Source organism: Pezoporus occidentalis, unplaced genomic scaffold (assembly GCF_034315485.1).
Source record: "Pezoporus occidentalis ecotype Australia unplaced genomic scaffold, CSIRO_AGI_Poc_V1 ctg57, whole genome shotgun sequence".
In the NCBI taxonomy this organism is placed as follows: domain Eukaryota; kingdom Metazoa; phylum Chordata; class Aves; order Psittaciformes; family Psittacidae; genus Pezoporus; species Pezoporus occidentalis.
The window spans coordinates 4,527,823-4,540,546 of record NW_026915910.1 but is presented as its reverse complement, the minus strand read 5'-3'; the positions used below and the strand labels follow the sequence as shown (position 1 = coordinate 4,540,546).

The window sequence follows — 12,724 nt, the reverse complement described above, 5'->3', positions numbered from 1 at the left end:
ACAGAGAACCTTCCTGACCCCCACCTCGTGCCCCCCAAAACCCTCGCAGAGTCCGCTGGGAACTGCAAGAGCTGTTTTGGAAGGTTTCATGCAAAACACATGCTCTACTAAAAATCCTAGAGTCAGTGTGATTAAAACCAAAAGAAACAAAACAAACTAAAACAGCCTGGCATGCAGCCTGGCTTTTGGAAATCCGCTCCAGTGTCGCTAGTGCTCCCAGCACTCCCCGCTCGAGGGCATCCCGAACCCCGCACCCGCCCGCGGCTTTGGGGTCCCCACTTCGCGCACTGCAAAGCCCCCGTACAAAGGAGGAAAGGGGAAGTGGCTGGAGAATGGGGTGTGGGTATGGGTGGAATTCCCTTTTCTCCTTTGCTCGAAGCTCCGCTGCTTCCCCATCTCGGTTTTCCCCTGCTCTCGGACCCCGGGGGCTGCTGGCCCCCACCATCCCCCTCTCCCCTCCCCCTCTCCCCTCCCCCCCCCCCCCCCCCCCCCGCTTCCTCCATTCTGGACCCCCCAGTCTTGCTCCGGGCGTTTTTGCCAGCACACCACAAGGAAAAAGTAGGTCACGGCTGAGTCCAAGCCTGGCTGAAGCTGAGACAGCCAAGCCACGAACCTTCCCCATAAACCAGACTTTGGGGTCGTCATTTGCAGTGTTTTGGTTTGGTTTTTATTATCATTATTATTATGATTTATTTTGGACACCTTGGGCGATCAGCTGAGACGGCTCCCGTAGTCCAAGCTGGAAGGAGAGGGAGAAGGGAGGTAGTTTGGGAGATGGAGGTGGGGATGAATTTCTATTTTGTTAAGTCCCCACCCCCTCCAAGAGAAATATTAAGTTGTAAAAAACGATTCACCGCCTGTTACCGGTCCTGCATCTCTCCCCTTGCCCTCTTAAACCACCTCTCTCCCAAAAAACTGACAGATAAAACCCTACCCAAACAAGTCTCCAGAGCGGGTATTTCACTCAAATAATTCTCGGCAGTAAAAGCGATTCTTTAAACCGGTTTCCAGCCTCAGGGCTGTCAGTTAGAGCACCACACGTGGGTGTTTGTTTTCAGGGTGACTGTGCCGAGGGTTAAATTTACAGTCCTCTCCAGCCTCCAATTTACAGGTAAATATATACGTATATAAAATATAATATAAGGAAAATATTGTGTATAATAATATATAATATAATGTATATTATATATTATGTAGATTGTATAGTAAATCTCATGTATAATCTATTATCTGTTATACATAGTAATATGTAGCATATTAGACATACAAAATATATATGAGAACACTGACAACATAAATCCTGAGGCCCTAATCTGCCCCCCACTTCCTACATCCAACCGCAGGATAAATCCCGAGTCACTCTGGAATGGCTCCAGGTCAGCCCTGGGGATTCGGATCCCAAAGAAGCAGCTCTTTTTCGGGACCATCCATTACAAACCGAAACAAAACCGATTTGGGAATGGAGGGGAAGGGGGGGAGCAAGGGAGTTGGAAGAAGAAGGTGTTTGGGGTTGAATATTTCCTTATGCTAATTACTGATGCTGCAGCTGTAGAACTAAGGTAGAAAACAATCACTCCCAATACGTATATAAGAGTATATATGTAAGAGTATATGTCTGTATGTATGTACACACATCCACATATACATAAATGAAAAGTACAGTAATACAGGAGGGGGAAGAGGAAGAGGGGGAGAGTTTTCTGATATTGAAATCTTACAGAAAATGTTCTTTTAATGGCTAATATTTTGAAAAGAAAAAGATTTAGTCCTAATTCAGCTGATAAAAGCAAAATGAAGCAAAAGTTCATATTAACATGACATGAGGTTTATTGTAGGTCTGCTTAGAATGAGGAGGTAAGAGTGGTTAAAAATATGGACACTTTTGAGTCAGATAGAAATAAAATACCCACATTTCTGAGAAGCAATATTTATTGTCTTTTTTTTTTGTCTTTTTTTTTCTTTTAATGTCGAGACATGTCCTGAATTTCCCCAAAGCCTAGACTGGGAAAATATAGACTTCTTGGTGTTATAAGTAAATCCGTCTGCAGAATCGAAGCAGCACCAACATTCAAAAAAACTGAAGAGGAAAATACAACAAAACACAACAATCTCTTTTTCTTTTATTCTTATTCTTATTATTTATGTAAATCAGGTCATCACTGGACAAGAAACCAATTTCTACCCATTACCATAACAGCTTGTCTATAAAGAACAGAAAAGATTCAGATAGGATACTATCTAGTCAAGCGGGATTTTTTTTTTTTTGTTGGTTTTGTTTTTTTTCTTTTTTGTTTTTTTTTAATTATTTATTTTACTTTTTGTTTTAAATTCCCCCACCCATTCACAGAGGTATAGATTCACAGATAAATAACCCAAAAACTACTTGCTCGCCATATTTACACATTCCCATTAAATTAAGCATAAATAAATATATACAAACTCAATACTGAATGCCTCTCCACATTTCTTCTCAGGAAGAGTCAATAAACTGATATTTCTCACTGCATGGTCAGATTTTTCAAGAAGAGGAGGTGAAAGGGATCATTTGGGGCATAAAAGGAGAATTATTAGTTTTTTCTTTTATCTTTCCAGTTTCTCACTCTCTTTTTCAAAGCTTTGTATTTGTTTGGTTTGTTTTTTTTTCCTTTATTTCTTGCTAGCACACAATGTTTCATCTCTCTCAAAATGTTCAGGCATTTGCCAGTGTGTTTGGGGATATATGCTTTTACTTTCTCCCTTTGTATAAGAAAATATACTATTTGTAAAAAGCTTACAGCCTCTCACACACAGGGAAGATGAAGGGGAGCAGGAGTTTGGCCGGATCAATCTGGCAATGCTTGTGGCAGCTGAAATGAGCACCAAATTCTCCAAGAAACATGTTAAAACAGAGCCAAATAAGTCTGCGTGATAAACTGGTCAGAAAGGGATGAGCAGGGGAAGTCAATAAGCCCTTTGGGCATAGCTAAAGGTCTTAAAACCATCCTTCCCCCTCCCCCTCCCAATCCCAAATGTAAATTTAGGGATTTTTGGGAGAGGTTGGTCTGGGATGCAAAGGGACTTAAAACAGCTTCTCACAGAGAATTTCTATTAGGTGGGACAAGACACAACCCGATCTTAAAGAAATTATCGGGTTGTAAAAGGATTCCCATAAAATTGGCTTCTTGTTTCCTTCACATCTTGTGTGAATACCAACCAGGCGAATAAAAAAGTCAGGGAGAGTACAAAAACAAAGACCTTCCTAACAGAAAACAAAGAATTGTTATTAAAAAAAAACAAAAACAAAACTAAGAATGAAATAAAATTTACAGTAACCCACCTGTTTGGTTTGAAAACAAACTTTTCACGGTCTCTCCTCAGATATTTCCCTTGAGTTAAAAAGCAAAGCTGCCGTGTTAATCCTCCTGTTTATTGATTTATGATCCCAAGGAAACCAAATCTTTTAATAACTCAGTTACCAGATAAACGTCTGAGGTGCCTAGCCTGACAAGTATTCGGGCTGGGAAAGTGGAGGGGAGCAGGAAAATGTTTTCCAGTGGGAGACTGAGTTTTGTTTTGAGGGGACCTCAGTCCCCTCGAAATGGTAGGAGCCACTGAGAAATGGGCAATTCCCTCAGGGACCAGCAGTAGGCTAGGGGGAAGGACAGAGATGAATATACTCCTATGCCATGTTTTCTTCCTGTTTACATTTAAATCAGAAACCTTGTGGGTTTTTTTCTGCATACTCTGAGGGACAAGTCATGGATATCCCACTGAAATCAACGGGGATTTTACATTTGACTTTACTTCACCTGAGCAAAGCACAGCCTGGCATTTGGAATGGTGTTTAGAAGGCACAAAGGGCAAATCCAAAGTTGCCAGGAGTCAAGTGAAACTCTTCCCTCAGCCTTCTCAAGGTTTAGGTCCTGGTGCAGGTGACCAACCTGTGTCTAAGGCAGATTTCAGCAGCGTTATCAGGCGCTCACACATGCATGTGCAGGTCTTTCCGCAAGAAGTTGCAAGTGCGTCCCTCTTCTCATTAACCCACAGTGGTGGTGGGATACTGTCTTCTGCAGTTAAAAGGAGCATCCCCAACATCCACCCAAAAGATAGTGAAGGACCATTCCCAACCTCACTGCCAAAGCTTTCAGCTGGAAGATCTGGGTTGAGATGGAGCAGGTCCCCAGGTCCCTGCATGTACAACTAGGGAGGCAGAAGGCTGAGAGCTAACCTGAGGTCTCCTCACTCCCAGATACCCCACTGGGGTGGCTGGACCCATGTGCTCCTCACAAAGGTTTTTGCAGAGGGCAGGCAAAGCAACATTCAACGCTTTGTGCTCTGTTTCAGTAAACAGAATATTCCGGTTGGGTAGAGAAGGGAGATGTGCTTTCAGGTGGTGCCATTCATTTCTCCCCAGATACACACACATGCATATACCCCTTTCTTTTCCAGCACATCCCTGCTGAGGCATTCTCTGCACAGCAGCTTGGATTGTCCTTCCCCAGGATCCTGCTGAAACTGTGTGTGATTGGCAATGGGTAGGCTTTGGAGGACCAGAGGCTGCCTGAAAGCAGCTTTTCAGTCTGGGCGTCCCCAGACTACCAGTGTGGAATCCATGAGATCTACATATCTCAGGAATCTACACTTTACACAGTGACATCCGCAGGACATGCCACATGTGAAACCCACTGCCATGGACCTGCTAGGGTTGAAGATTACTTCCAACACATCCCAGCAGCCCATGGAGAAGGCTGTCTGCCTCAGTTTCCCCCTTTTGTCACATGAGATTCCCTATAGCACTCTGCCCCAGAAGAACAAAAAGTAGATGAATGAGGAGCAGCTCCAAAGGGGTTAGGGCTCCTGGAGTCTGGAGGATTCCTGGGTTTCTATTGCCGTATGTGTGCCCAACTCACAGGTAGGGAACAAGAGCCAAGAGACTTTCGCTTGCTGCACAAAGATTTGAAAAGCAGAGCAGGCCCTCAGCTGTAGTCATTTCTCAGGTAGCTAAGGGTACTGAGAGTGTCAATCAAAAGGCTCATTTGCCTTTTTGTTTTAAGAAAATATTGTTGGGGGATGTTGAGAGTACTGCTGAATTATTTGTCCCCCACCATCCACTTTGGAAGGTATGTAGAAACTAAAACAAGGCTAAGGCTTCTCTTTTGTTTCTCTGTCTGCCTTGTTTCGAGTTCAGGTGTGCCTGCTTAGGCTGGTGGGATTGGTTCCTGCAGCTTTGACAGGGATCCTAGGAGGAGGCCTGACCCCACTGGAATTTTACCATAAACTCCAGGAGATTTACCCACACTTAGTAACTGTTCTGACATAAGCAAAAAGATGTGTTAGTGCGTGAACCCTACCCCACTGAGAAACACATATGCAATTACCCAATGTGGCAGAATCCGAACAGAAAATCAGATCCTTACACTTCAGCATCATTTTTACCATAGGAGACAAAGAAATGTATGTTAAAAAAAAAAAAAAAGGGAAAGAAATCAGACTCCCTCTCTACCCCCCCAATCATATGCATAAGACATCCTGTCAGACACCAAACCACCAAGAAAAACATTGTCAGTAAGAAGTTTTTTTCCCCTACCACACCAACTTGTTCTAAAGCAAGAGTCACAAGACTATTTTTTTTTTAAAGCTTTCTAAGAGAAACAGATTTTCTCAGACTGAGCTCAGAAATCAGGATATTCCCTGGCAAGCCCTCCCCACTCCCATCACGAGGAGCCAGCTCACATGGCAACCCATTCCTCCCTGGGTGCAAAACCCTAATGCCAAGCAAGCATGGTAACACTCGACACAGCTCTTATTTTCTTTGTGATATTACACCTTGATTTCAACTTATATTTTTATCTCATTCAAATTATTCCCTTTGAGCTTCTTTAAAGAAGTGCACCTACAGAATTCAGAAACAACTGGCTTTGATTGGAAAAAAAAAAAAAAAAGAAAGAAAGAAAAGTATCAGAATATCAGAATTGTGGATTTTTTTTCTCTGTACCTGATATATTGTGTAGGGATCTCTAGTCCTCTTTGAAGAAGCTCATAAGCCAAGCGGGCAAAGCTTTAGGAAACAGAAGAAAATAAAATAGTGCATACACCTGAGAAAGAATTACATACTCATATCACTCATTTTTTGTTGTTGTTAACAGTTCTTTAAAAATGGGTGGAAGACATCTCTCACACACAGTACTCAAGGAAATTAAGGACTGAAACATTGGCATAGTTAGGAATATAAAACTTCCTAGAGAAAAAGAGGACATCTCAGAAAATTAAGAAATCAGAGAGAGCTGACCTTAATTTCAAATTCTGCAACGCATCGTAGACAAAGCATTTTACCATCATAGACAAGTACTAAGTTACAAAGGTATGTTTGCATGCATGAATATGTGTGGCTATACACACATATTATATATATGTATATACCCATATATATCCATATATATATACAAACATACACAGGATACACACGCATCCCTACCAAGTTATGTGCGTGCATATGCATATGCACATGCACACACATAGGTACACACGCGCCCATACACACCTGTAAACGCTGGCAATCTAAACAGAGAGTCTGTCTAGACCAGGAAAAAGAAAAAAGTTCTTGAAAAATAGAGTTAGATAATTCCGGTAAGCTACAATGACTTGAAATGTCCCATCTAATGACATCTAACCTTAAGATGCTGCCATGAATGCAGCTTGAACTGGCTGGGGTAGATGGCTTCATGAAAGGTCTGTGCGCTCACCTTCCTTCCTTTCCTAGTCTAGACAGAACCAGGGTGGTGAGATGAGATGGGAAGAGTTGAGAGGAATGAAACTATGGGTTTTCTCAGAAAGGAATGATCTGGAAGAACATGTTAGGTAGGGTGGAGACAAGATGTTCAGAAAAACAACAACAACAAACAAGATAAAAGAATAAAATAAAAGTAATAGCAAGACAGACCGTGCAGCTCAAGAAATCAAAGCACTGACACCAAAAATGTTTCTCCAATTTCTTCCAATAAGTTATTCATTTTTTTCTTTTATTATTATTATTAATTATTATTTTACTTCCCTCCCTCCAAATCATTATTTAAAAACTATAAAGGAACAGAAGTGGGGAAAAAATCCTGGTGGTTGTCTTCATATGTTCCTGGCAAGAGACTCTGAACCACTGGTCTTGCGCCATTGTGCTCCTCTGATCTTAAATTATTGTCTTTCTTTAATTATTATTATTTTTTATTATTATTATTATTTTGTCCTACCTAATAGAATTCTTCCAAAGCCCAATCCAGTATTTTTAAAGCTAAAATTAAGACGGTTTTATTTTAAAAGGTTATCTCTCTCTTTTCTCCTTTTTTTTATTTTACTTTTTTCTTTTCCTTTCTTTCTTTCTTTCTCTTTATTTTTTCCTCTCCCTTTCTCTCATTTTCTGTGTTTCTCTTCCTTGTCTCCAGTTTTACTACCTGGTCCTTCGCCAGATGTGTGCCTGTTAGCAGTGTTGTTGTTCAAGAACATCTTGTCCATGCCTTTGAGAGCTTCAGTCAGGTAGTTTTGAAGGGCCGTGAGGGCAGCACAGATAGCGGGGGCCCCAAAGCCGTGAGTGATGAGGCTGAAGTGAGTCAAGCAGCTCTGAATGCCCGGTTCCAATATAGGGGTGGGCCGGCTGTTTCCAATGGGTGTCCTGTCCTGGGCCAAGAGATCTGTAAATTCTTTACAAAGTTGCCTGTACAGAAAAAAGAAAGATAAAGAAAGGAAAAGAGAAAAGTGGTGGTTAGGCTCATCCCACACTTCTCCAAGACAACCAAGGTTGAAGGAAGGAGCAGGTTCAGGCAAAAGCTGATGCCAAGACCCAGGATAGGTCACTTTTGTCACCTTCCTTTGCCCTAGGACTGCTCAGGGACCAGCCACGGTGAGCTAGCATCTGCTCAGAATGATGTTCTTCAGGAGAAAGCTTTCTGCAACTGCAGGACAATACCAGGTCTGGAGATAGAGTTCTCCCTGACAGCCACAAGGATGTTTCTGAAGCACTGTGTTGCTTCAAGGGTGCTTCTGAATCAGTTTGCTTGGTGGCTTTAGAAATAATTAGGACCAAAAAAAAAGAGTTGTGCAATGGGTCTGCCAACCACGATCTTCCTGGAGGCCGGGCAGCTCCCACCAGTGCTGTTCTTGGAGGAAAGTACAGCTGTGCACCGAGAGCTACATACCACAGGGACACAGTGCAGGAAAGGGCTAAAACAGAGTCACCTCTGAGCCTCCTTAGGCTGGGCCAACTTGTCAAAAGAGATCAGGACTCTGGGACTCTGTGTTGGCTTATTCATTGCATGAGGAGCAAAGCAAGCATGTCAAGTTTTATATCCGGGGGGTGACACCCCAATTAACACATCAGAGTTGACATCTGGCTGTTTGTTTGCCTGCACCTTTGAAAAATCAGATTTGATTTTTCTACTGAATTCCCACCTACACACTTTCTTTTGCACTGCTCTGGTCCAAAAGGCCTTCAGGTCAACAGGTGCCCAGGCAATGCAGAAACCCTGAGGGCTGGTGAGGTTCCCAAAGGAATAATTTCTTTGAGACAGGTGTCTACCAAGGGACTGGAGAAAAAAGGGCCAGAATTTTATTTTTTTTTTTTTTAAAAGGAAAAAAGAAACCCTTAAAAAATACGTTCAGCTCTCATCCTCTGAAATTCTCTGAAATTCCCAGTGGGTTAAAGGTTTCAGAGGGTGTGGAAAGATAAAGGTCTGCTTCTATGTGTATTATCCATTAAGAAAGTGCAAGAGAGGAAACTTTGAATTTGGAGAGCAAACAGTAATGAGTCCAACATTTTACATCTTCAAAGAGCAAAGCAGGGTCTGTGAGCAATTAAAGTTCTGGGACATTAATATCTTCTGACCCTGCAGAAAAGGGCAATCAAATTCCAATCACGTCTAAAAAACATCTGGACAAATTTGAGCAAATGATTTTTCAACCCTCCATATATTTCTTTAAATTACACTGTCATCGGAGGCAAGCCACATCCCAGAGCATGAAATACATCATGAGAGCTGTTTAGCCTGGTGTGGTTTTTTCTCTTTTTCTTTCCTTCCCCCCCCCCCGCCTTTTTTTTTTTTTTTTTTTTTTTGCCGGGTAGACAAAGATGTGTGAAGACATATAGCACCCACCTCTGGGGACTCGAGCAAATTATGAAGCACCCAGTTAAGTAGCCTGGGAGGCACAGCCAAGTGTAAATCATCACATACAGCACAGCCACCAAGAAAGACCCAAGGGAGGGACATGGAATGGGGAAATCAAACCAAAGATCAACAGCAGTACATTGTGGGGGAGCCCTTAAATTTTTCATCTTTTTTTTTTTAATTATTCTTATTATTATTTTTCATTAAACCCTATGCAAAAGACTTTGCAATTTGGTAGCAGACAAACGGGTGTGTGTAAGCAGCAGGAGGGGCAGACAGACACACTGAGGGAGCAAAATAGAAATTTTCTGCCCCCTTTCCATAAAGATCTTTTAACTGGCGGTGGTTTGGAAATTATGAGCAGGAGCAGGGATAGTCACCTATATCCTTCTCTAGGGTGTGTTGGCAGAAACCCCACTGCAAATGGATGCAGGAGTTATAGGGTCTACCCTGCCCACAGGACCACGCAAGCATCCTTCCTCCCTGTAATCTGGGGACTGGAGCTTACTTAAGGACTGTAAAATGTCTCCTTTCAGAACGACCTCTGAGGGGTTAAGGAGGAAGGGAGGATTTGGTGGAGAGGCGGGACAGAAAGAGGATAGTTAACTAGCACTCACTTTGTAGCAAGCAGCATGTTTTTCCTGGAGTGGAGGTCGCTGGGGTCCGTGTGCTGTCTGTTCAAGTACTCAGAAACAGCTTTGGCTGGGAACTCGGTTTCGCAGATGTACCCAAAATCCCGGGCTAAATGAACGGCCTCACCTGGAGGAAAGGAGCGGGGCATTAGCTCAGGCACCGGTGGCAGCCGCCTCCTGCCCACCGCTCCCCGGGGAGGGACCGGCCCTTCAGACCTCTAACACCCCTTGTGCCTTGGGGACAGGCGCCAGGTACATGTTTTCCCTCCACAAGCCCTGTGTTGGGGGCTGAAGTAAGACGATGGGACAGATTTTTCAGCTGATGAGATTTGGTTTTGCTACAATGCAATTGTGATGGCGTGTATCCATGTGGTTGATTGTGCAGAACTGTGGGAAAAGCACACGCACACCCCTACACACACCCCTCTCACCTTACACACACACACTTTCAAATTAACTGGGAAAAAAAAAATAAAGAGAGGGAAAATCAGTTAAGTCCCGAAGGACAGAAGGACCCAAACTTTTCTTAAAAGCAGATAAACCATTCCTAATTCAATACAGCAGATCATTGTCGAAAATTTTACAGCTGTGGACATAAAGTTAGTATTAATGTAAATTCATTGTGGAACATTATATACACACTTGTTTAAACGAGCACTTGCACCATCATCACAATCATTGCCACATCTCGAAAATGATTGAGATGACTGAGTTTCTCCCGATGGAAACTATTAATCTGCTTTCTTAACTGACCATTCCACAACAGGAACTCATCCTGGTAGAAAGAGAGAAAACAATGGCCACCTTTTTCTGTGAAAAAGAATAATTACTCTAGTTCTAATTCTGTCACTTTTCCTGCCTGTCTGGTTTCGGTTTCTTGCCTCCAGAATTTCGTGTCATCCAACTTCTACTGATGTACTTCATGCCTCAAGAAGAAGACAGTAGCTGCAGAAAGGAGAAGAGGAAGGGGGAACAACCTCAGACTCTACGGGGATTCCACCAGATTATAGCTCAACCCCTCTAGAATAAGCATTAAACCCTCTAAAGCACCGCCTGAGGGACAGTGGAGGAAGATTTCCAACACGCAAACCAGGTATGTCTACTAACACCAGGACCACCTTATTTTTAACAATCGGGAATTGCTTTCCAACTTCATCTCCTGCTTCCCGGGGCTTCTCGCTCACCACTGACTCGTTGATGACAGGTTGGGCACCCCGACATCCGCCACCAGCCCCCCTCTCCCACCGGGGGTCGCCTGGGCATCCTAGCCATGACCCCGGCCGGGGCGGTTCTGCTCTCCGGGATGCAATAACAGCAACACTAGAGCCTGGCTAGTGGAAGAAAAGAAAATAAATCTCCATCATGCCCAGCTTCTCCCAAAAGGAGGGAGCTCTCAAGAGAAACTGTTGATTTGTAAAGAAATCAGGGGAACGCGCACCTTACTACACACTTAACATATTTTTTTGCATCACTCTACAACCGCACAGGTTTCTGAACCTCAAGCCGGCTTCGGGAAGGAGCTGATTTTGCTGGGAGAAGGATGCACCGATCTCCACACAGGCAGGGAAGAGAGTGAAGCTGAGCTAATCCTCGTTGTCGCACCCGAGATACTTCACCTCTCCTCCAGAGCGACTCTATACCCTAAACCTGAGCTTTGCACAGCCTTACATGGGAGCTCTTTTCTACCAGCACCCGACTTTTTGCAAACCCTCTCTGCATGAGGAAACGTCTTATCGCTCACAAAACTCCATCAAAAGAGTCGAAAAGTTACTATCCAGCTCAAATGTTTAGGCATGCTTATATGCTGCAGAGATAAGTGGATTATTTAAACGACTCTCGGTGGGTATGTGTAATGCAGATACATGTTATTCATAATTGCATCCATACTATTCCGGTTATGTTTTTTTGGAGAAGGTCCAACTTCTGTTAGCATAAACACTTACATATCCTAAACATATTAGTAACTCTAAATTTTACTTTTCAATACCGTAACAGTAAATCAAGTCAACACGCCGACATCCAACACGACATTCGCTGATTTAAGATGAGGTGCAACCTCATCTCCCCTCTCTCCTTCCTCAGACACAGCTTCTCTCTTTGCTCAGTTCTAGACACCTTAAGGTAAACAACACTCTGCAACTCTGATATTCCTCTTATTTCTTTTAAAATAAATAAATTCTGTATTACTTTTCCTTCACTGAGCGTCCTGTAGGGGCCATAAACAAGCTCGGGAGGAGTGAATTAGCGGGAGGATGGAATAGATGTGGAGTTGGAGAGCACAGGCTGGAAATTAATAGCAGTGAGGGATGGGACTGCCCTGCAGCATCACATATATGCACACATACACTTACACACACACACAATCTCATTCTTGCCACCAAGAGGGACCAATGCCCCTGCAGCCTGTGAGTTGATTTTGGGGAATGAGATCCTTATCCGTGTTCATCCTAACCCATCCTGAATTTTACTTCTACAGGGTTTTCCCATCTGATCCCGAAGTGACTTGGGTTTGGGGGTTTTGTTTTTTGGTTTTTTTTTTTTGTTGTTTTTGTTTTTTTTATTCGTCAGATGTCAAACACGAGTTCAGAGCAGGCAGGTGGGTGAAGGAAGCTGCGACCCCCGGCTTACCTTCCACCAGAGAGGTGAGTAAAGTGACATTTGCGGCCTTACGCCTCCCGGCTGGTAAATTCAAACCGATTTTTTCTAGCCTTTCTCGCAAAGATCTCCCCCCGTTTTTCGATTTGGCTCTAGAATTGCAAAGAAATTAACATCGTGATTAACCCCGCGGTGTTCCTGGAAGAAACATTTAGTCTGTGCAGTCACTGAAACCTAGAAGGGTTTCCTCTCGACCTCGGGTGCGCTGATTTCTGCTCGGGTTTGTTGAGATTTTCTTCATTTATACTGGGGGTGGGAGTAGGAATGAACCCACCTTCCACCCTATTTTATCAAGGGAAATCAAATAAT

At 43.2% G+C, this 12,724-nt stretch overlaps 1 protein-coding gene across 8 annotated transcripts in view; it reads right to left on the bottom strand.

The window, feature by feature from the left end:
• Positions 1–667: 667 nt before the first annotated feature.
• The window catches only part of TFAP2B (transcription factor AP-2 beta), a 33,626-nt gene continuing 21,569 nt past the window's right edge, over positions 668–12,724 (bottom strand). For 5 of the 8 annotated variants that reach the window (XM_062638517.1, XM_062638522.1, XM_062638519.1 and 2 more), the window contains 3 exons: positions 12,389–12,507; positions 9,746–9,887; positions 6,957–7,681 (listed from right to left, as the gene is read on the bottom strand). In XM_062638517.1, the coding sequence (XP_062494501.1) occupies positions 7,381–7,681; positions 9,746–9,887; positions 12,389–12,507 (562 nt within the window). In that variant the 3' untranslated portion in view covers positions 6,957–7,380. Of the gene's footprint in view, positions 740–1,936; positions 6,038–6,956; positions 7,682–9,745; positions 9,888–12,388; positions 12,508–12,724 lie in introns of those variants that run through there. The other 3 variants (XM_062638514.1, XM_062638516.1, XM_062638515.1) reach the window with 2 other exon arrangements.